The 23,433-nt window shown below is 38.8% G+C and overlaps 1 protein-coding gene across 4 annotated transcripts; it reads left to right on the top strand.

Annotated features, from left to right (window-relative positions):
* Positions 1-2,451: 2,451 nt before the first annotated feature.
* FABP12 (fatty acid binding protein 12) lies at positions 2,452-12,906 on the top strand. 4 transcript variants are annotated; one of them, XM_059168913.1, is made up of 6 exons: positions 2,452-2,539; positions 3,898-4,070; positions 4,722-4,809; positions 6,931-7,103; positions 7,921-8,022; positions 12,784-12,906. In XM_059168913.1, exons 3-6 carry the CDS (start codon positions 4,737-4,739, stop codon positions 12,847-12,849), a joined length of 414 nt encoding a protein of 137 aa, XP_059024896.1. In that variant the 5' UTR covers positions 2,452-2,539; positions 3,898-4,070; positions 4,722-4,736; the 3' UTR covers positions 12,850-12,906. The 4 variants fall into 4 exon arrangements, with proteins under 4 accessions (XP_059024896.1, XP_059024897.1, XP_059024898.1 ...); XM_059168914.1 differs by having other exon boundaries at positions 3,898-4,057; XM_059168915.1 differs by lacking the exon at positions 2,452-2,539 and adding an exon at positions 2,554-2,667.
* Positions 12,907-23,433: the final 10,527 nt, after the last annotated feature.

Consider the following 23,433-nt stretch of genomic DNA (forward strand, 5'->3'; position numbering starts at 1 on the left):
ATATCTATATATATATATACATATGGAAACACTAGGGAATTTAGCACTATTTCAGATTCTCTTTCATAATGTTGAAAACATTTTAGAAGTCTCTTTCTTTCCCCATTATATACCAGAACCTAGCATGGGGGTCTTTTATTTAGTAGCCACTCAAAGTTTATTGAATGAATAACAAATGAGTAAGGCTTATCTATATATCTATATATACATCTCTCTATATATCTGTATCTATATCTATATATCTATACTCTATATATCTGTATCTTTATCTATCTATCTATATATGTATATCTGTTATATAATATATGTATAAATTGTTTAGTTAAAATAACACAAGTTGCATATGCAGAAACACTGTATGAAACTCTAATATGGTGGGGATCTCCTCTTTTTCTATACAAAATTTATGAGCAGCTTACTTTTGTTATGGCTCAATATAGCCACAATACCTTTCTATAGAAAGACTGTAGAGATCTAAATGCATCATCCATACCTATCTCTATCTATCACTATCAGCTGGCTCATTGATAACAATGGCAATGATGAGACTCTGAAGCAACAGGGACCAGATGGCAACACTTTATTGCCAGAGTCAGGGGGTTACAATGACCATACCAACAGGCAAAGTTGAAGGGCACCCTAGTGGACTTGACTTGCAAGGAGATGTGGAGATGATTAGGAGACCATTATATCCCTTAAGTAAAATAGATGAATAGCCAGTGAGGGTGTTGCTTAATACATCAACCAAAAGAAGGCAAGAATATATGAACAGCAGATTGAGGGTGGCCAACTCAATAAAAACTCTTGATCTTTTGGCCATGTCCCAGAACTCAGCCAGTTTTCAGACCCGGAAACCATTGGCTGAAGAGGTGGCTAAGTCCACAGGAGGAAGAATTTTGAAATACCATGGCAAAAATATAATGCATTAATTACCCCAAGTTTCCTCAAGAGAGACTTATATTTACTTGAGAAAATACACACTATAGAAAGAGGAATATCCAAATATTTTGAGGGTACTGTGTCTTAATTAACATTGACTCATAGGATTTCAAAGCATTATGGTAGAATGGAGGAATAGAGGGGACAGGCTCTGAGATAAACAGAACCATGGCCCAAGTGTGGCTCTCAGAAGGTCCAGTAAGTTTGTGGACCCATCCAGCGGTCAATTCTCTGGTCTCCAAATATATAATTGAAATTGACATATTTGGCTGTTGAAGGAACCCCATCTTGATTTCTTCTCATTCAAACCAAATGGGAGCTATCACACTGGGGAAGGTGAAGTGGGAGCTTCTAACACTGCATCTCTACATGCCCATCCCCTCGATCCCTCATTCTTTTGCCAGTCCTGGCTAGGATGGTACATCAAAACCCACTGTATTTGGTGGTGATGATGGGGAGGAATGGCAGAAATGAATGCTGCTCTAAAGGATCTTAAGAATACAGGGGTGGCGGCGGGGTGGTCCATACCATAGCTCCATTTAATTTACCAATCTGACCATTGCAGAAACCAACTAAATCTTGGAGAATGACTATAGGCTACTGAAAACTCAAATAATAACTCCAATCTCAGCTGCTGTGCCAGATATGTTAAACTTTGCTGGAGCAGATTAATATGGCTTCAGGTACACGTTACAGCATTCTTTTCTATCCCAATCAGACAAGATCAGAAAAAGAAATAGAAACTGCATTTACATGGAACAACACATATTTACAGGTTAGAGGCCTACATTCTCTTCTGCTGTTATAACCTGATGAGATGAGATCTGAGTTGTCTGGACCTCCTACACATCATGTGATCAGGAGGATGAGCATGAACGGCCAGCATCCTGGAGGTGTTGGTAGGACATATGGGAGTACGGGAGTTTTAAGTTGGTGGCAATTGAGTGAAATTTCATTCTTGTAAAGTATTTAGGATCCAGGTGGGTCAAGGGCAAGAGAGGACCTCTCTTCTAGAAGACAAGTTGCTGCATCTTGCCTTTGTACCAGGAAGAAGGAAACAAAATTCCTGGTAGGATCCTTTGGCTGATGGTGGCAACATATTCCACATCTAGGAATATGCTCCAGCCCATACTTTAGGTGACAGGAAGAGCTCCCTGCTTTGAATGAGGCCCAGAGCACAAAGTCAGAATGACAGTACAAGCAGCCCTGCCCCTTGGGCCATATGATCTGGCAAACTCTAAGCCACTGGAGGTATTAGTGATGGGAAAATATGCAGTGTGGTGGAGAGGTGAAGCCACAGTGGAAGCCTCACAGAACAGACCTCTGGGCTTTTGGAGCAAGACCATGCCACCTGCAACAGAAACTTGTGTGCTTTTGAAAAGCATTCCTGGTGTGTTACTGGGGACCAGTAGAGACAGAACTCTTGATTATAAGATGCCAAGTAACCACGTGTCTGGAACTGTCCATTATGAGCTGGGTTCTATCAGAACCACAGAGTCATAGACGCAGGCAGGCCCAGCATTCCAAAATAAGATAAAAACTGTGCATCTTGGATTAAGGCTAAGCAAGACCAGAAGATATGAAGTAACTGCATGAGCAGGTAGCCCGGTTCCTCATGTCACCCACCACGGGTGTACCAACAGCCCTCCCTCAGATCATTCCTCAACTTTGTGGGGGGCTGTCACCAGCTGAAGGAGTAGGAAGAGCTTGAACAGGTTTTATGGGCAGGTCCGCTTAGTGTGTGGACAGAAGTTAAAAACAGGCTGTGGTTTAATTGTGGGAGGGGGATTGAGAAGAGTGGTGAAGAAAAGCTGTCCCAATGGACAAAGCTCAAAGTGGTGTGCCTATTACTTATTTTGTGTGGAGGGAGCAGTGGTCTGAGGTGAAGACTTCCTCATGGGTGAAGGGAATATTCTTATGAGGTGGTCTTATTCAGTCTTTCAGGAAGACTGAAAAATTGAAGGCAAGGGAGTTTGGCATCAAGGAATATGGATGTACTGGAGGGAAAAGACATAGTGTGTGAAGACTTTTGACTCACGTAGTAATGGACACCAGAAAGATCCATCACAGATAAGAGAGTGAGCAACCAAGAGGACATGTGACTAAGCCAGTACACATTAGCCAGTCTTTGATTTGGCATGATGAGCACATGAACAGAGGAACCACAGGGCCAGAGACAGAGGCCATGCCTGGCCTCTATTTTACTGACACTTTTCTGAAAGTCTAACCAGCCAGCAATAGAGACCAATACTGAAATCCCAATATGACAACTTCTTCAAGATGAGTTCCCATAGTTAATTTACATATGTTGGGGGATCAGTGTGCATCCAACACATGAGGCAACACATCAGACATTTTCTTAAAAAAATCCTAGGAATTTTAGTAACTTCAGTGCCTAATGTTAGTATCTTTAGTACTTGGCTTCAGTCTCATGCTATTCAATTGAGTGAGGATAACTATAAATTGTACACATTAATATAAAAAAATCATAATGGTAAAATTCCTAACACAGGAAAGGAAAAGAATAAAATAAGCTATGGTATCTTTTCAACCATAGTTGGGACATTAAGTCGATGGTGTATGCAAAATTGCTTAGCCTCCTATTAGGCATATAATACTAGGTGCTCCACAAATGTTAGTTGAATAATTATCGGTCAGACCATAGGCCTGGATAAATGCTTTTACAGATATGTATAAATACTGGAAATTTAACATCTTAATGGGAATTGTTATAAAATGCTATTTTTCTTTTCTGTCTTAAAATAATTTTATAATCTCAGTTTTTCCTAATAACTCCATGTTAGCATATGGACATCAAACATTGCCTAGAATTAACAATGATATTCCCAGAGCTGATGGCATGTGCAAGGCTGTGTTTGTCTTTTAACCTTGAAAATCTCTTCTCTAGTTGGTATATTTCCCATTATACTCTTTATCCTCTGTTCTGATTCTTTACAGATATCAGAGGACATCACATCAGAGTGTTTCAGTCAAGACTGAAAGGAACAGAACCTAGCCTAAATTAAGGAGGATTTACTAAGAAGATACTTGGTGTTGTCATGGCAATGACGACTCTCTAAGCTTATGGGAAATTGAACTGACATCTGGAAAAGCAAGAGTAACAAGGCCATGTGTGTGTGCGTGTGTGTGTGCGTGAACACAGTCTCTTTCCTTCCTTTTTTTCTATGTTCCATTCTCCTGCTCTATATGACATGGCTTAAAGTGATTGTTCTAGCCCTCACTAAATTTAACTTTTTAGTTCAAATGCCAAATACAATCTATGAAATCTTTCTGGCTTTTAGTTCAACTTATCAAGAATGAGAGTGTGATAAGATCTCTAAACAGCTGATAATTTGGCTTATTCTAGATCACCCTTGGTTAGAGAAAGAGAGAAAAAGACCTGGAGCACAGGGGTCTTAGGGCATAACCATAGCTGCCTACTTTCACCCCCTACACAGTGCTGTGTGTGTGTGTGTGTGTGTGTGTTGCTGTTCTTAGGGAAGGAACTAGAATTTATAAACCTAGTTTTGATCTTAAATTAGAGTTGGAAAAATTATATCTGATCCTTCCAAAAACTCTTTCTATTTTCATGTTGACCAGCTTACATTTGAGAGAGCTTTCCTGCTCTAAATGATACTAAGAAAAGATGACAAGGATTAGAATTCCTAACTTTTCCCTCCGACTTTTCTGTACTATCCACAAGAATTGTATGAAAAACAAGTTCAAACACTATTTCAGGAAATAATAACACACTCATCCTAATGAGTCTATTTTTCTTTAAGATCAATTTAGACAGAATGGTTGATCAGCTCCAGGGAACATGGAAATCCATTTCTTGTGAAAATTTTGAAAAATATATGAAAGAGCTGGGTAAGCCATTTTTACCTGCATATCATAGCCAGTAAAAATGGGAGATTTGATAGCACAGAAACTTGGTCTGTATATCAGCTTTATCGTGGGCTCCTCCCTCCGACAGAAACATAGAAACAATCACATAGAAATGATTAACATTGGTTCAGGACCTAGATACAGTTCTTTGCAAAATTAGTTTGTAATTAGCAGAATCCTTGCTCTCATATAATTTACCATGGGTTTACATGGCTAAAGCACATATGCAGTATATATTATATTATTTATATTATTACTATATTATTATATACTATAGTAATATATTATATGTATTATTTCCATAAAAATCTTAAAGCAAAAAGTCATAATTATTTTTAAAAAACAATCATTTTTTTCAAGGATTTGCTCTATATCTTTAGAAGATCTTCAGAATAGATCTTGTTTTCCAGCTGAGATGCCTGCTGGCCTTCTGTGGTGTCTGTCCACCATACTCCAATCTCTGTTCCTATTGTAACATTGCCTTCTCCTCTTCTGTAGTCTAATCACACTCTTTATTTTCTTATAAGGGAAGATTCTTTTTTTTTTTAATTTTTAATTTCTTTTCAGCGTAACAGTATTCATTGTTTTTGCACCACACCCAGTGCTCCATGCAATCCGTGCCCTCTATAATACCCACCACCTGGTTCCCTCAACCCCCCTCTCCCCCTGGCCCCTTCAAAACCCTCAGATTGTTTTTCAGAGTCCATAGTCTCTCATGGTTCACCTCCCCTTCCAATTTCCCTCAACTCCCTTCTCCTCTCCATCAGGGAAGATTCTTATAATGAGATTGTGATTACATTTAGGGTCCACGTGGCTGATTAGCTCCCTATTTCAAGATTCTTGAGTTAACCATATCTACAAAGACCCCTTTGACCTGTAAAGTGACATTCACAGATTTTAGGGATTAGGGTGTAAATATCTTTGGTAATAATTATCTAATACATCCCAACTTGTTATCATGTTTCACAATATAAATTCATGAGCTGTATTAGGGTGTTTGTTTAATTTATCTTCTCTTAGAAATTTAACTTAACTATTGTATATGTGACACTATTTCTATAGAAAATAGTCCTACATGTAATGCACAAAGCTGTGTGCACAAGGATGCTCACACTAGCATTATTCATAATAAGAAAGCATGGAGGGACGCCTGGGTGGCTCAGTTGGTTAAGCAGCTGCCTTCGGCTCAGGTCATGATCCCAGCGTCCTGGGATCGAGTCCCACATCGGGCTCCTTGCTCAGCAGGGAGCCTGCTTCTCCCTCTGCCTCTGCTGCCACTCTGTCTGCCTGTGCTCGCTCTCTCCCCCTCTCTCTCTCTGATAAATAAATAAAATCTTAAAAAAAAAAAAAAAGAAAACATGGAAACAAACTAAATGTTCATCAATAGGGAGAGAGATGAAATAAATATTAATATATATACTCTGTAAAATATTATGTAGTAATGACAAAAATTTGTATCTACATGTACTGACACAGAAAAGACATAGAAATGGGGGGAAAGTAGGTTAAATAACAATTGTTATGACAGAATAACTATATTTAAAAAATTTTTATATGTAGTGGTGATGGTTCTATAATATTGTGAATGTGCCTAATGCCACCTAATTGTATGCTTTAAAATGGTAAAAATGATAAATTTTATGTCATATGTATTTTAGCACAATAAAAAATACTTTATGGAAAAAACAACTCTATATGTGTGTACATACAAGAATATAATAAAGAAATAAAGATCTTAAATAATCCATGCCCAAGTATTTCCCCTGTATAAATGAGTGCATTTTAAAAGAGGGAGGTATTTTTTCAAAATATGGGCTTTAATAAAATTTTCAAAGAGGTTCATGAACCAACAGGAATAATACCTACTGGGCTAAAGAAACATGACAACCAGTAGCCAAAATTAGAGACTGATTTTTTTTTCCCTGCAAAATATAATCTATTTTAACAAAATGGTGGTGCTATAAGCTTCAGCTACTTGAATTCATGCAGCATTAAATCTGCTTAACTCGCAGACCTCTTAGCTAGTAAAGAATTACGCAGCGAACATGGGTTTCTAAAGTCAGCAACAGATTTAACTATGGTGTCCTTTCATCTGGTTTCCAGGAATAGGAAGAGCCAGCAGGAAACTTGCCTGTCTGGCAAAACCCATAGTGACCATCAGTACCCAGGAGGATATGATCACTATAAAAACCAAAAGCATCTTTAAAAATAATGAGATCTCTTTTAAACTGGGAGAAGAGTTTGAGGAAACCACACCAGGTGGCCATAAGACCAAGGTGAGGCCTTCAACACTCTTTCAGTTACATTTCGTAAGAATGTAAATTCGAAATCATTCTAAGTAAGGAAACAGTTATAGCAAACACATCTAAAGTCTGTATTAGATGAACATTGGGCTAAAACCTAGGTCTGAGGATCTTAAATTTTAATATGCATAGACATCTCCTGTGATGCTTGAGAAAAATGCTTATTTGTAGGTCCCATCCACACAGGTTCTGATGTGTGGGGAAGGCACCCGAAGACTGTATTTCTAACAATTCTGAGGCAGAAACTTAGCAGATGCATATTGAGAATCATTTCTTTAGATTCTTCTCTCAGAAATAAAAGTTATTTCTTTCTACTTTGTAGCAGTTTTCTATGCATAAAGTTAGAATGAATAAAACTACATTGACCAGTATAGGTGACGTTATGCCTCAGTACCAAATTAGCCACAGGCCCCAGTGGCTTAACACAATGGGAGTTGCTTTCTATGTTGGTATACATATTCAACAATACTACTCATGGCTGGAGAAGTTTCTGTGCATGGAGTGGAGAGCAAACAGGAAATGAGGGCATAGGGTATCTACTCCTCTTAATTTCTCAGGGAAAATAGAATTTTACTTAGTCTTCAAGATAATATATTTTTACTCTTATTCTTCTCTCCCCAGAAGAATCAGCCAACAAATTTAGTGCTGATGAAGTCTTAAAATATATGTAAAACTTGTAAACACCAGTCTAAAACTACCTGAGAATGTCACAACAGCTGAGAAGAATTTGGTAAAATGTTAGTATTCAAATGTGACAATCTGAGCTGAATTCTGTTTTGTCCATTTTCAGAGTGTGGTAACTTTCGATAAGGACTCTCTGATTCAGGTGCAAGACTGGGATGGCAAGGAGAACACCATAAGGAGAAAGTTGGTGGATGGGAAAATGGTGGTGGTGAGTGAACCTGTCTGTCATTATTTTTGTCACCTACTCTAATACTTAATACAAAAAATCATTCAAATAGGTTGTTCTAAAATAATAGAAGTCAATGTAATTTGTCTTTTTCTCTTGCTTTACAAGAATGGGGGAAAACACTGGCAGATAAATATAGTAGATATAATATTTATGCATGATCATAAATATTATAAAATGTGGGTTGAGGAACTAAAACACTAAAGAAAATAAAAGAGTTGTGTTACCTAATTCTTTGACTTACACATAAGCCAAAACAAGCATGTGTTTGTGCAATGAAGATTTCAGCAGGGATTGTGAGATGTTGCTAATCCTTTGCTCCATATCAATCCTTTCCCACTGTTTTCCAGCTCAACACCAAACAAACAAGTGAAAAGGAAGTTTAAACTAATGCAAAGTTTAAGTGGTATCCCCTTAGTGTATGGATGAGTTGACACAATTAAAAACTGACATTTCTGTGACTACTGTTTGCATGCTTTCCTATATTATTTACCTAATCCTCACAATAGTCCTGTGAGTTAAGACTAATTAGCCCATTTAGAAATTCAAAATCACATTGAGAATACCACCTTATACCAGTTAGAATGGCCTCAATTAAACAACATGTGTTGGAAAGGATGTGGAGAAAGGGGAACCCTCTTAAACTGTTGGTGGGAATGCAGGTTGGTGCAAACCACTTTGGAAAACAGTGTGGAGAGTCCTTAAGAAATTAAACATAGAGCTACCCTATGACCCTGCAATTGCACTACTGGGTATTTACCCCAAAGATACAGACATAGTGAACAGAAGACAGAAGGGCCATCTGTATCCCAATGTTCATGGCAGCAATGGCCACGATCGCCAAACTGTGGAAAGAGCCAAGATGGCCTTCAACAGATGAGTGGATAAAGAAGAAGATATGGTCCATATATACAATGGAGTATTATGGCTCCATCAGAAAAGATGAATACCCAACTTTTGTTTCAACATGGATGGGAGTGGAGGAGATTATGCTGAGTGAAATAAGTCAAGCAGAGAAAGTCAATTATCATATGGTTTCACTTACTTGTGGAGCATAAGGAATAACACAGAGGACATTAGGAGAAGAAAAGGAAAAGTGAGTTGGGGGAAATTGAAGGGAGAGATGAACCAGGAGAGACTGTGGACTCTGAGAAACAAACTGAGGGTTGTGGAAGGGAAAGGGGTGGGGAGAGTGAGCCTGGTGGTGGTTATTTAAGAGGGCATGGGTTGCGTGGAGCACTGGGTGTGGTGCATAAACAATGAATCTTGGAACACTGAACAACAACAAAAAAATTACTAATTAGCCCATTTAACAGTTGAGAAAACTGAGATTCAGCCACTGATTTACCTAAGGATATTCAGCTAGAAAAACATGGTGATGCTGGGATTAAAAACCAACCAAACAGGTAAAGGATCTGTACTCGAGAAACTACAGAACACTCATGAAAGAAACTGAAGAAGACACAAAAATATGGAAGACATTCCATGCTCTTGGATCAGAAGAATAAACATTGTTAAGATGTCTATACTGCCTAGAGCAATCTATACTTTTAATGCCATTCTGATCAAAATTCCACTGGTATTTTTCAAAGAGCTGGAGCAAATAATCCTAAAATTTGTATGGAATCAGAAGAGACCCTGAATCACTAAGGAAATGTTGAAAAACAAAAATAAAAACTGGCGGTATCACGTTACTTGATTTCAAGCTTTACTACAAAGCTGTGATCACCAAGACAGCACGGTACTGGCATAAAACCAGACACATAGACCAGTGGAACAGAGTAGACAGCCCAGATATGGACCCTCAACTCTATGGTCAAATAATCTTTGTCAAAACAGGAAAAAATATACAGTGGAAAAAAGACAGTCTCTTCAATAAATGGTGCTGGGAAAACTGGACAGCTATATGTAGAAGAATGAAACTCGACCATTCTCTTACACCACACACAAAGATAAACTCAAAATGGATAAAAGACCTCAACATGAGACAGGAATCCATCAGAATCCTAGAGGAGAATATAGGCAGTAACCTCTTCGATATCAGCCACAGCAACTTCTTTCAAGATATGCCTCCAAAGGCAAAGGAAAAAAAAGAGAAAATAAACTTTTCGGACTTCATCAAAATCAAAAGCTTCTGCACAGCAAAGGAAACAGTCAACAAAACAAAGAGCCAACCCACGGAATGGGAGAAGATATTTGCAAATGACAGTACAGACAAAAAGTTGATATCCAGGATCTATAAAGAATGTCTCAAATTCAACACACACAAAACAAACAATCAGATAAACAAATGGGCAGAGGATATGAACAGACACTTCTCCAATAAAGACATACAAATGGCTATCAGACACATGAAAAAATGTTCATCATCACTAGCCATCAGGGAGATTCAAATTAAAACCACATTGAGAAATCACCTTACACCAGTTAGAATGGCCAAAATTAGCAAGACAGGAAACAACATATGTTGGAGGGGATGTGGAGAAAGGGAAACCCTCTTACACTGTTGGTGGGAATGCAAGTTGGTACAGCCACTTTGGAGAACAGTGTGGAGATTCCTCAAGAAATTAAAAATAGAGCTTCCCTATGACCCTGCGATTGCACTACTGGTTATTTACCCCAAAGATACTGATGTCGTGAAAAGAAGGGCCATCTGTACCCCAATGTTTATAGCAGCAATGGCCATGGTCGCCAAACTGCGGAAAGAACCAAGATGCCTTTCAACGGACGAATGGATAAGGAAGATGTGGTCCATATACACTATGGAGTATTATGCCTCCATCAGAAAGGATGAATACCCAACTTTTGTAGCAACATGGATGGGACTGGAAGATATTATGCTGAGTGAAATAAATCAAGCAGAGAGAGCCAATTATCTTATGGTTTCACTTATTTGTGGAGCGTGACAAATAGCATGGAGGACAGGGGAGTTAGGAGAAAAGAGTTGAGGGAAATTGGAAGGGGAGGTGAACCACAAAAGACTATGGACTCTGAAAAACAATCTGAGGGTTTTGAAGGGGCAGGGGGTGGGAGGTTGGGGGTACCAGATGGTGGGTATTGGAGAGGGCACAGATTGCATGGAGCACAGGGTGTGGTGCAAAAACAATGAATACTGTTACACTGAAAATAAATTTAAAAAATAATAAATAAATAAATAAATAAATAATCTTAAAAAAAGAAAACTAAAACCCAGGTTAGCTTAATTTCAAAGTAATTTTTGAGACCATTCTGCTCCCTTTGAGGATGGCTGCTCAGGTCAACTTTCTCACTGTCACACAGTGGAGGGAAATATGCCAATGATTCATCTTCCCAAAACTCCAATTGCACCAAAATGAATAAAATGACAATTTTGGACATAATGTTAAATAGCTTTAAGGGAATATGTGAGAACTATGTGAAGTAAAAAACAAACAAACAAAAAAATAACCCAACAAAAACCTATCTTCATTTCTTAATGTAAGGATGGTTTTCCTTCCAACAATGAAGAGTACATTTCCTTACAAAATAATAAGTGGAAGACTAGGCATACTTGATTTTATTGCTCTTTATAATGACATTAATCACCACACAGGTATGTTTTTAATTCATTAGGGAAAATGTAGATTCAGAATCCAATTTGTGCATTTCCATCCCTGCCATTCAGTACCTCTGTGACTTTGGACGAGTCATTTATCCTTTCCAAGATTGAGTTTACTTGCCTTCAAAAATGCAGGACTGTCTTTATGGGTTATTATTATTATTATTATTATTTTATTTTTTCGGTGTTGCAAGATTCATTGTTTATGCACTACACCCAGTGCTCCATGCAATATGTGCCCTCCAGGCTCACCCCACAACCCGCCACTCCAAAACCCTCAGTTTGTTTTTCAGAGTCCACAGTCTCTCATGCTTTGTCTCCCCCTCCAATTTACCCCAAGTCACTTTTCCTTTGAGAGGACCCAAATTAATAAAATTATGAATGAAAGGGGAGAGATTACGATTAATACCAAGGAAATAGAAACAATCATCAGAAATTATTATCAACAGTTGTATGCCAATCAGTTAAGCAACCTAGAAGAAATGGATGCATTCCTGGAAACCTATACACTTCCAAGACTGAAGCAGAAAGAAATTGACAACCTGAATAAACCAATATCTAGTAACAAGACTGAAGCAGTGATTAAAAACCTTCCCCAAAATGGGAGTCCAGGACATGACTGATTCCCTGGAGAATTCTACCAAACATTCAAAGAAGAAATAATACCTATTCTCCTGAAGTGTTTCAAAAAATAGAAACAGGAGGAAAACTTCCAGACTCTTCATGGTTTTTTTTGAGAGAATTAAATACCATCATGTATATATCAGTGCTCTAAAAACCATAAAATACAATATCAATGTAATTAATGTTATTATTTGAAAAATGTAGTGTATATAAAATTAGCAAAAGTGCCTCACTGTAGGCATCTAAAATGTTTCAGATTTTATACTCTTTGCCTTGCTATATATATATATATACATATACATATATATATACACACATTATATATACCATATACATGTATAACTACATTTATCATATATATGATTTTCCATTTTGTTAGCAAAATCAGCTAGCAAACAAACAGTTGGTATCTATAGTTATCTACATAGATCTCTTTTCAAGATTTTCACAGAATGTATGTATGGATAGTACTTGGTTTGCATTGTTCTAAAAGCAGTTTCACCAGCAATACTGAAATGTCTCATCGTTCCTTTGTCTTCTAGGAAAGTGCCGTGAACAATGTTATCTGCACTCGGACATACGAGAGAGTACAAAAAAACTCAGTCTGAAACTCTTAAGCATCCCCAAACTGTGATCCAAACTGCTGAGGTTGTTTAAATAAAACTCCAAAGTAAAATGTTACATCTGTTAATATGAGGGAGCTTGTAGACAAGCACTGACAATTTTGCTTTCCAGTTTTTATATGCCTCGGTTATATTGTACCTTGGTACTGAGAGCTGTGGGAAAGCAAGCTGCTATAATGAATTGAAGGCTGCTCTCATGCATTCAGAAAGGCACTTCATGTTGATTTTTTCCCCATTAAGCGTATTATGTCAATCCTTTATATTCAACATGATCTGCAGTACATTGGGAAAATATTATTAATTATAAATCCTTTTTGGGATGCCTGGGTGACACAGTCAGTAGAGCATCTGACTCTTGGTTTCTGCTCAAGTCGTAATCTTGGGCTCGTGATCTCTGGGTCGTGGGGTTGACGACCCCACATTGGGCTCTAGGCTCAGTGTGGAGTCTGCTTGAGATTCTCCCTCCCTCTGCCCCTCCCCACCATGCTCCTGTGTACCCTCTCTGTCTCTCAAATAAATAAATAAATCTTTAAAAATAGCAACAAAAAGATCTTTTTATAGGGTGCTAGAGATACAACAGAAAACAAAAGAATCCATGCCCTGATAGAGTTTGCAATCAAATGACATTGGAGGCTGTTTAGAATGATTCATATTTCAGATTTAGCTTATTATAGTATATGATGATTTGTATTTAGAAAGAATTTTGTCCTAAATGCCCAGAATTTTTAATCCAATATCTAAATTATTATATCACCCACTGATACAAATAGAACTCTATGAATAAAAATTTGTTAATAAACTTCTGTGCTAATTTCACTGAGCATTTTATAACATAACCATTTGTTTTGTGAGCCTCTCAGTGTTTTTCAATTTCTTGCACACCAAGGCAATTGTCTAAAATTAGTAGTGTGCAGCAATTTGAAACCAATAGTATGAGGACCATTGAAAGTACTAACTTAAGCATTTTCCCATCTTATAAGAATTGGTGTGTAAGAAACTTATTTTCTGTCTTGATTATTAATAAAAATTTATACTTAGATCAACTTATAATTCACAAAGAAGCTTCATTAGGACATGGTTTGCAGTCCCTTCCCCCCCTTTTAAAAATCTTTTAACCTCCTTTATCCACTGGGAGAAATGGGTGAAGGGGGTCAAAAGGAAAAATATTAATTTTTTAAAAAACTAGTTGGGACAGTGTGTGTCTCACAGGTTGAACCCCAACTGTGTGTGAAAGAATGATACGCAGGTCTGGAACTAGAGCAGTAACTGACAATCTAATATATTAGCAAGCTCTTTCTACAGAAAACACATAACCACTACCATCATAGTAAAAGCCAATGCAAAGGAGAATATTCTGTTTTATTAGCACCAAACCTTATGAAGTTTAAGCCAGGGAGGGATTTTAGAAACTGCCTGGACTTATCACTTTATTGTGTAGATGGGGAGACAGGGCCAAATTGGTAAACTACACTTCCATGGTAAACCCTGATGGTTTTTGGCAGACCTGGAACCAGAACCCATGTTTCTGGATTATTCACCTCACAGCCCTAACAAAGGGAATCAAGATAAAAACAGGTTCACAATGTACAGTTAAGGATCAATGTAACACTACTTCAAACTTAATGGATAAAAGAGCTTCCCTTTATTTATTTATTTATTTATTTAAAGCTTTCATTCATTTATTTACTTGAGAGGGAGAGAGGGCACAAACAGGGAGGAGGGGCAGAGAGAAGGGGAGAAGACGACTCCTTGATGAGCCGGGAGCCCCTGCGGGACTTAATCTCACGACCTTGAGATCATGACCTGAGCTGAAGGCAGACCCTTAACCCACTGAGCCACCCAGGCGCCCCTTTCCTTTATGCGAAAACGTGTCCCAGGATGCACAGCTTGGTCCAGGCGATGACATAGAGTTTGCCGTTTGGACTCAGGACCCATCGCTGCTTATTTGCCTCAATGATCTGTTAGGAGGTCTCGGAGGTCCGGTAGAAGCGAGAGACATGCTTGTTTTATCTTTCGGTTACTGAAATGAAGATGACAGCGGAAGGTACAGAAAAACGTCCTCTATCCTACTTGTGCTGGACAGAGAGGATCACAGGCTGAGGCTCAGGGAGCTATTTTCCCGCCGCCCTGTGGAGGGCTGTGCACTGAGCAGCCCGCTGCAGGCCCGGGGGACAGCGTGTTGCACAGAAGCGGGAAAGAAGCATTCTCCGCGCCCCCCGTCCCCCAAATGGAACCCAGCACTGCTGTGATACCCGAAGGGTCCGTGGATATGGCAGCTTCGCCCACAGTCTCCTGGCTTTGGTATGAGAATTCTGGCTTTGGTATGAGGATTCTGGTCTGCTGTGGTGACAGAGGTCCTCTCGTGGGCAGCAGGAGCCCGTGCAGGAATCCTGGCAGTGAAGGCCTAGCTGACAGAAAGCAGCGCCCAGGACGGGACGCCCGCGAGGATTCTCTGGAACATCTGGGACTCAGAGCCGGGCGTGGGCGTGGGCGTGGGCGTGGGCGTGGGCGTGGGCGTGGGCGTGGGCGTGGGCGTGGGCGTGGGCGTGGGCGTGGGCGTGGCTTTGCAATGGCTGGACCTCTCCATGAGCAAGTGCGAACATCGTGTTTGGATATTGGTATTAGTATTATTTTATTTGTCAGCACTTTGATGAAGTCTAGGTGCTTGCGGGTACTCAAAGACCATGAAAATGCAACATCAGCAAGCAGAATTTCAGGGAAGGTAAGTGAACGTCATGCCTGCCTTCTTCTACTTCCTTTATTTGGTTGAGAGCCATTAAAATAGAAGGTCACTCCACTATGACTGATGGATGCGTAGCTTCCCTCAGGTATGGTTCCGCAGTCAACATGCAATCAAACTGAACAAGACACACCACTGCTCTAAAGTGATGATGTAAATCAGGATTTACCGTGCATTCGCCATGCACGGGGCGGTGCGTGAGAAAGGGGATCCAAGGAGAGATAAGTCCTCTTCCTTGCCCTTGACTGACTCGAAAGAGAAGAGATTTGTTTAAAAAGTATCACACTGGCACGTTCATCTTAGGAATTTATATATAACAGATTAAAAACCAAATGCGTTCACCAAGAGAGAAAAGATCTAATACCAGTTTCTTGGTGGATAACTGTCTTGCCCAGGTGAGAAGAAAACTAACAACAAGGGTGGCAGAAGCAGCAAGAGTGAGGACAAGGAGGCACACATGGGCTCTCGTACACACCTTATCAGGTCGTCTGTCCTAGGGAGTGAATCTTTCCATGTTGTAGCCTTCATGCACTTTATACCCATTCAGTTCAAGTCAGTAATCACTATTCAGGTTACACAGGGAGTGTGAGCTTATTCCTAGAGAGGCATGGCCTCTCTAAAGGTGTTTTTTTGTTTTTTGCTTTTCTATTTTCTTTGTCTCTTTCTTTCAAGAGAGAGTGTGTATGTAAGTGCAGGGTGGAAGGCAGAAGGAAGGGAGAGAGAGAATCTTTTTCTTTTTTTTTTTTTAAGATTTTATTTATTTAATCTGTCAGGGACAGAGGGAGAGCGAGCGAGCGAGCACAGGCAAACAGAGAGGCAGGCAGAGGCCGAGGGAGAAGCAGGCTCCCTGCCAGGGAGAGAGAGAATCTTAAGCAGGTTCCTTGCCCAGTGCGGAGCCAGACACAGGGCTGGATCTCACAAGGCTGAGATCATGACTTGAGCTGAAATCAGGAGTCAGAGGCTTAACAGACTGAGCCACACAGATGTCCCAAGGTTGTTTTCTTAAAAATCATATTCTTTGATTTAGATGGGGCCAAATAATTAGAAGAGAAATCAAAAAAGCATTTGCTACAGAAAGGGAGGCTATTTTGGCTTTATTTAAACAGTAGAGTTAACAATGTTTAATATTTTCTAAGTAGACAAATTTGGAAAAATAATGTTCCATTTGAATAAGTCAGCTGACAATAATCTGAGATGAAAAAAAATTGGATAACAATAATCACAATACTCTGGTTTTTGAGTCATTATTAAGTGCCAGACACTGTCTAGCACTTCTGATGCATGCCTCATTTTCTTAACTGTGAGGTATTTATAAATTATAAACTAAGACTCAGGGAGGCTCAATTTCCTCAGCAGATCAATACCAGGGCTTGAGTTCAAAAGCGGGTCTTTGGGACCCCAAGTCCATGTTCTTTAACCACCAAACCACAATGCCTACTCAGAAAACAAGATGAAGTTACAAAAGCTTCTTTTTGAGTCTTTCTTTGTTAAATGCATAGTTAATCCACTAACCTGAACTGTACCTAAACTCTCATTCCCTAGATAATTAGAAAGACTACATTTTGGAGCTGATTTTCAAAGCAGAAAGCTTTGGAGAAGAGAAAATCTTTGGAGAAGATTTTCAAAGCAGAAAACAACCAAACCATGACTAATGTATCACCCATAAAAGATTCTTTTTACTTTATTTTTTTATTATGCCTCCAAAGGCAGTGCTAGAACATACAATCTCCTCAGTTTCATGAACAGAGAGGGATTGGAAGAAACTCAAGGTTACCCAGATAAGTGGCCGGGGAAATGATTCACTCAGCTTGGATGAGGAGCTCATCTCTAGACCAACCCCTGTGGCTAGGAAGATGACTTCAGAGAAGGAGAGAACATCACCTATTCAAACTATATGTTTATGTGGGAGGTGGAGGGGAAGGAGGGAGCAGTGAATTAGAAAGGTTTGGGGAGGCGCCTGGGTGGCTCAGTGGGTTAGGCCGCTGCCTTTGGCTCGGGTCATGATCTCGGAGTCCTGGGATCGAGTCCCGCATCGGGTTCTCTGCTCAGCAGGGAGCCTGCTTCCCTCTCTCTCTCTCTGCCTGCCTCTCTGCCTCCTTGTGATCTCTGCCTATCAAATAAATAAATATTTAAAAAAAAAATAAAAAGAAAGGTTTGGGGAAAAGGTTCCTCAGAAAAGATGGGCTGCTGGGCAGATAAGTCAATATGGATGCCTACTTCAGATGTCATGCTCAATAATTCCCCTATTCCCCAAGGTATCCAAACAGTCATGCTTCTTTTCTTCTACTACTTGTATGGTTTTATATTTTATATTAAAATTTTTAATCCATCTGGAATTTATTTTGATGTAAGTATAAAGTATACATGTAATGTATTATGCCTTCCAAACTGGTATGTAAATGCCCCAATGTACAAACATGCTATAACTTACAGAATTAAGACCTGTGGCAATTACACATATTTTCTTATTTGTATTTTATTTTGTATTTATATATGTATGTATGTATTTCTATATACTCACTAATTCTTTTTTCCTCTCTCTGTTTCCCTTTTTTGCTTTTCAAATTAAACTTAGGTAATTATTAAAAGAAAAATATTTCTAATAGTACAGGTTATATTATTTTTAATTTTTAAAAATTTTTTTATTTTTAATTTTTAAACAAACCAGTTTTTGTGTGAACTTGAATCTGAGATGATGTAAGGATCGGAGCTGCTGCAACCCCTTTGCCACTAAAAGGGGAGATCCTGGAACTGCTAGAGGCCATGATCAGACACCAAATCCACAGGTGCTTTGATCATGGACTTCCCAGCCTTCAGAACTATGAGAGATAAATTTCTGTTGTTTATAAGTCACTCAGTCTATGGTTTATTATAGCAGTCAAAATATGGACTAAGACACCACAAAAATTTTTCTTTTTAAACTTTTGACTTCCCTTCAACCCATTTCTTCTACTCTCTACCCCCACCTCTGGCAACCACCAGTCCAGTCATCATATCTACGAGCTTTGGTTTTTTGTTTGTTTTTAAGGTTTTTGTTTCGTTTTAGATTTTACATATAAGAGAGATCTATAAGAATCAGGGAAATTCTTGCTCAATGTGCTAAACAAAAGGAATAAAATCTAAGAATCTGAGACCAGAGAAGTTGGACTAAGAAACATAGAAGATCCAATAAGTTTTAGCTTAGCATTGATAGATGAGAATTCTGTTTAAGGATTAAAGTTGAGAATACTGTTACACATTTTGAATTTTAGGAAATTTCTGTATTTATACAGTGCAGAGATGTCATGAAAATATGCTTTTGGTACCAGACGGGGCTCTGAGAATCATAAAATAGAATTTCTCACTTAAGAGACTGTAGAATCAAGGTACCCTTAATGAGGCAGTTGACAAAGTCTTCTTTGTGGTCATTCCAGTTCTGATTGGCCACTGGTGTGTTATGTGGGTTTGCTCTTAGCAATTGCTGTAGACGATATGGGATCCCATAGAGAAACTCAAAGGAAGACTCAAGTCACAATCCTAGAATGACTTTAACTGGAATTGCTGATGAGATATGACATTGAATTACATGAATATACTGGATCCAGTCCAATGCCAGAGGAGAACATGACTCTTGCTGACAGAAAAGCTCCTTTAAGCTTTATGATGAAGAATTATACCTTCCTTATTTTGTGATATGAGCATTTTGCTAATACTTCTGTAAAATTTATTGATTTGATTTGGTTATCAGCAGTTTTAGAACAATTTTTTTCAATCCAGGGCTTTTTGTTAAATAAATTGTATGCAGATGTATAAAACAGATCAATGCAGAACTCTTCTGTTTGTGCAGGAGGTCCCAGAATCCCACACATGATTTCATCTCCCTTACCCATATTCTAGAGGGCACTTTTAATTCACTTTCTAGAGACTGAGAGATACCTTCATGAGAGCTGTTGTGGAGTTGGGACCCAGACATCTCGATGGATGTTGGTTTTTCTGAGTGGTACTGTGAGGTTGGTTCTGAGAGTGTTGGAAAACTGTAAACTGAAATCAACTTCAGCTACTAGAACCTACTGTTAACTGGTAGTCTAAAGAAATACTGCTGGGGTCATGATGATAGAATAAAAAATATGGCATTTGAGTAAAGATATGAAAGCAAGGGAATGAGACAAGCATATAAGCACATGAATTAGAAAGTTGTAACAAGATTCCATACATGTGATGATGGTGACTTGCACTGGGATGGCACTGGCGATAGAAGTAGATGGCAAGTAGCAGCAGGATCTATTTCTTACTTAGGGTTAACAGAATTTCCTGATAGATTGAATTTGAAAGAAGGAGAGAGTTAAGGATAATTTAAAACTTTTTGTTCTTAGGCATTAGAAAGACACATGTCTTTAAGAGACATAACATCTAAACTATGCCAAAGTCATGGTTTGATTTTATAAATTCCCTGAAAAACTTAACAGAGGGAGACAAAACCAACAGAAGTGATTCAAAAATAAGTGGCTTATTTATTTATTAAGAAAACATTAGAGACTTCCCTTTCCAGTAATGATGGAGTAGCAGGGCCCAGATTTACCTCTTCTTGAAATAACAAAAAGGACAACTTATATGAGACAGTGGTTTCTTTTTTTTTTTTGTCTTTATTAATTTTTTATTTTTTTATAAACATATATTTTTATCCCCAGGGATACAGGTCTGTGAATCACCAGGGTTACACACTTCACAGCACTCACCAAAGCACATACCCTCCCCAATGTCCATAATCCCACCCCCTTCTCCCAAACCCCCTCCCCCCAGCAACCCTCAGTTTGTTTTGTGAGATTAATAGTCACTTATGGTTTGTCTGAGACAGTGGTTTCTAAGACACAGAAGTTCAGGGAAAAGAACAGTGATCAGTGAGAGGAAGAAAACACATGGGTGAAGTTGGCCATTGTCCCTTGTACTCCGAGAAATATGGACACCAGCCCAGTAGCCTGCCCTCTCCTCAGAAGTCTAACTCCCAGCTTCAAGGGATGCCTCAACCAAACTTTTAAATGTTAAATCCCCGTACATTTCCCTTTGTTCCTTCCTACAGCATCAGGGAGAGGAGCTGAGTCTTGCAGTTTCCTATCTCTAATACCTCTGTGCACCTCTTTCGGTTCTCTGATACCAGCTTCAACAACAACTTATGCTAAACTCTCTCTACTGTGGTTTCTCCTCAATCTAATTGGTATAAAGTTACTACTGTGTGTCAAGCCACATACTAGGTCCTTTACACTTCAGCCTTAGAGAATTTATGTAATTTCCCCTAAGGTTATGGAAATGCTAATGGTACATCCAGGATCCAAGTATATCTCACTATAAAGGCTTTGCTCCCAGTTATGAAGTAACACCATAGTTGGATAAAAGGCTTTTAAAAGAAAACTAAGGCTTTCAGCATTACTCCTGGGATTATGGCTAAAGCCAGGATTATTTCTATTTATGTGTTACTTTTTGCTTTAAAATATATTGAAACCAGAGGCTAGAGAAGGGGTAGGAGAGTAATTTAATCTCAGAAAGTCTATAAATATTATTTCATTGCCTATAATAAAATACTGAAACTTTCTGTGGTGACCTTTGAATACCAAACACAAGTTTATCAAATGTGGACCACAGCAGTTCTTACATGCGAGTTGTAACATCTTGGGTTTGGCAATCTTTGTTTTTTCTATTCCCTTGAGGAAAGTCTAAAATGTGTTTCAAAATAGTAAATTCTTGGTAAGCTCCAATTTTCAAAGACTTGCAAACACTTGGCTGACTCAAAACAGTTCAGGCAGGCATAATTTTTGAATTTTGGTTGTAGCTTCTTTCTTCCCTTGCAATAGTACTCCTCATCTGTTGGTTTGACTTTTTGTTTGTTTCCTAGAGAGTTACTATTAAATACAGAAATATAGAAAGTTATCATTTTGTGGTAGAGATAGGTATCAACATCTCTTCTCAATTCTCTATTCCCAACACCTACCTCCATTCCGACTACTTAAGGATTGATAAAGGGGAAAAGCTATGCCTTCTCCCACATTAGGACGTCGAATACATATTCTTAAGGAGCAGTGTTATAAAAATGGAGGGCATACATTATTGAAATGAACTTGAATTCATGCTATGTTATATATACAGATGAGATAGTAAGGAATTTGGGGACTTTGTTTCTAGTCATGCTACGGTGACAAGGATTGTACTTGCCCTTGAACAATAAGTGGCTAAAAAAATGGACAAAGTATATGAAGTAGCTATTTCCAGGTATTGGAGTACAGGAAAGACATGAGGCCATAATGCCTTAGAAAAGGGAAACACTTCAAGTGAGCTCCAGCCATTGTTTCAGTTTCCGCCCAGGGACACTTCCCCCACTTATTTGCAGAGAGAAGGATTATTACAAGAAGAGCACAGAAACCTCACTGAGTTGAGGTAGGGAGTTTGAGACAGTTGGAAGATATGGGGCAGGGTTCAAGACAGGAAGGATCTCCAGAAAAAAGAGCTCTAGAAATATGTACTAAGGCCCCCATTTATTTTGGCAAAGTCCTTAGCTGCATGTGTGAAGTGAAACCTCAGAGGCCAGGGAAAGAATAGCCAGAGGGCTGTAAGCTGAACAATTCAGAGTTCATACAGGGCCTGGAGCTGTTTAAGCACTTGCCAGCCAGAGTAGAGATCCTTGATACTCAACTAGGGCATTCACAAGAGACCCTAGAAGGGTTCTAACTTGGAACTAGGGCTATACTATCCCTAGAGTAAAGGTGAGGTCAGATGCATCCTAACAAAGCTCATAAAAGGCTTTGGGAGGATCAAGCTGATCTGCCAGTAACTTAAATTTCTGTAAGAACTAGGAACAATACACTGTAAAGGAAGACAAAATTCAGGCACTCAACAGTGTTATATTCATAATGTCCACACAGCCAATTAAAAATTATTAAACATAGCAAGAAGAAAGAAATAAAATCTATAACTAAGAAAAAAATATCTGTTAATAAACAGACTGAGAAATGACAGATGATGGAATTAGCAAACATAGATCTTAAGGTTAGTTAAAACATAACTATGCTGAAATGCTCAAGGATTTAATGAAAATCTGAGCACCATGGAGAGATAAATGGAAAAGAAAAACTTCCAGAAATGAAGAACACATTATTTGAAATAAACATCTGCTGGATAGGATTAAGAACAGATTAGAAACCTCAGAAGAAAAGATAAGTGAACCTGAAGACATAACAATAAACTCTATCTAGGCTGAAGCACAGACAGAAACAAAGACTGGAAATTGCTTTAGGCTAGGGAACTTCCTCCTCCAAGTTTAAACCTGCTAGGCTGGAGGACAGCCACAACCCAATAACTATTTGATGTGGATACAATCATCCCAGAATGGGGTCACAGCTGGCAGCCTTCAGAAGCCTATACTCTTGGCAGCTGAGAGGGAATGCATACCCTAGTCTTGAAAAAGGGATGATACTATACCTCAGTATTGACTATACTTTTTTTTTTTTTTTTAAATAATTCTTTTTTTTTTTTTTAAAGATTTTATTTATTTATTTGTCAAAGAGAGAGCGAGAGCGAGCACAAGCAGACAGAGTGGAAGGCAGAGTCAGAGGGAGAAGCAGGCTCCCTGCGGAACAAGGAGCCCGATGTGGGACTCGATCCCAGGATGCTGGGATCATGACCTGAGCCGAAGGCAGCCGCTCAACCAACTGAGCCACCCAGGCGTCCCTACTTTTTTCTTTTTAAATAATCTAGAATTGATTATGAAGTATTACAAAAACAAAACCCTGATTTATGCAAATCCTTCTGTAAAAATCCATTTAAAAAGAAAAAAAATCACAATGGCCTTTTATGTTTACTTT

The sequence above is a fragment of the Mustela lutreola genome, chromosome 3 (genome assembly GCF_030435805.1).
Source record: "Mustela lutreola isolate mMusLut2 chromosome 3, mMusLut2.pri, whole genome shotgun sequence".
Taxonomy (NCBI): Eukaryota; Metazoa; Chordata; class Mammalia; order Carnivora; family Mustelidae; genus Mustela; species Mustela lutreola.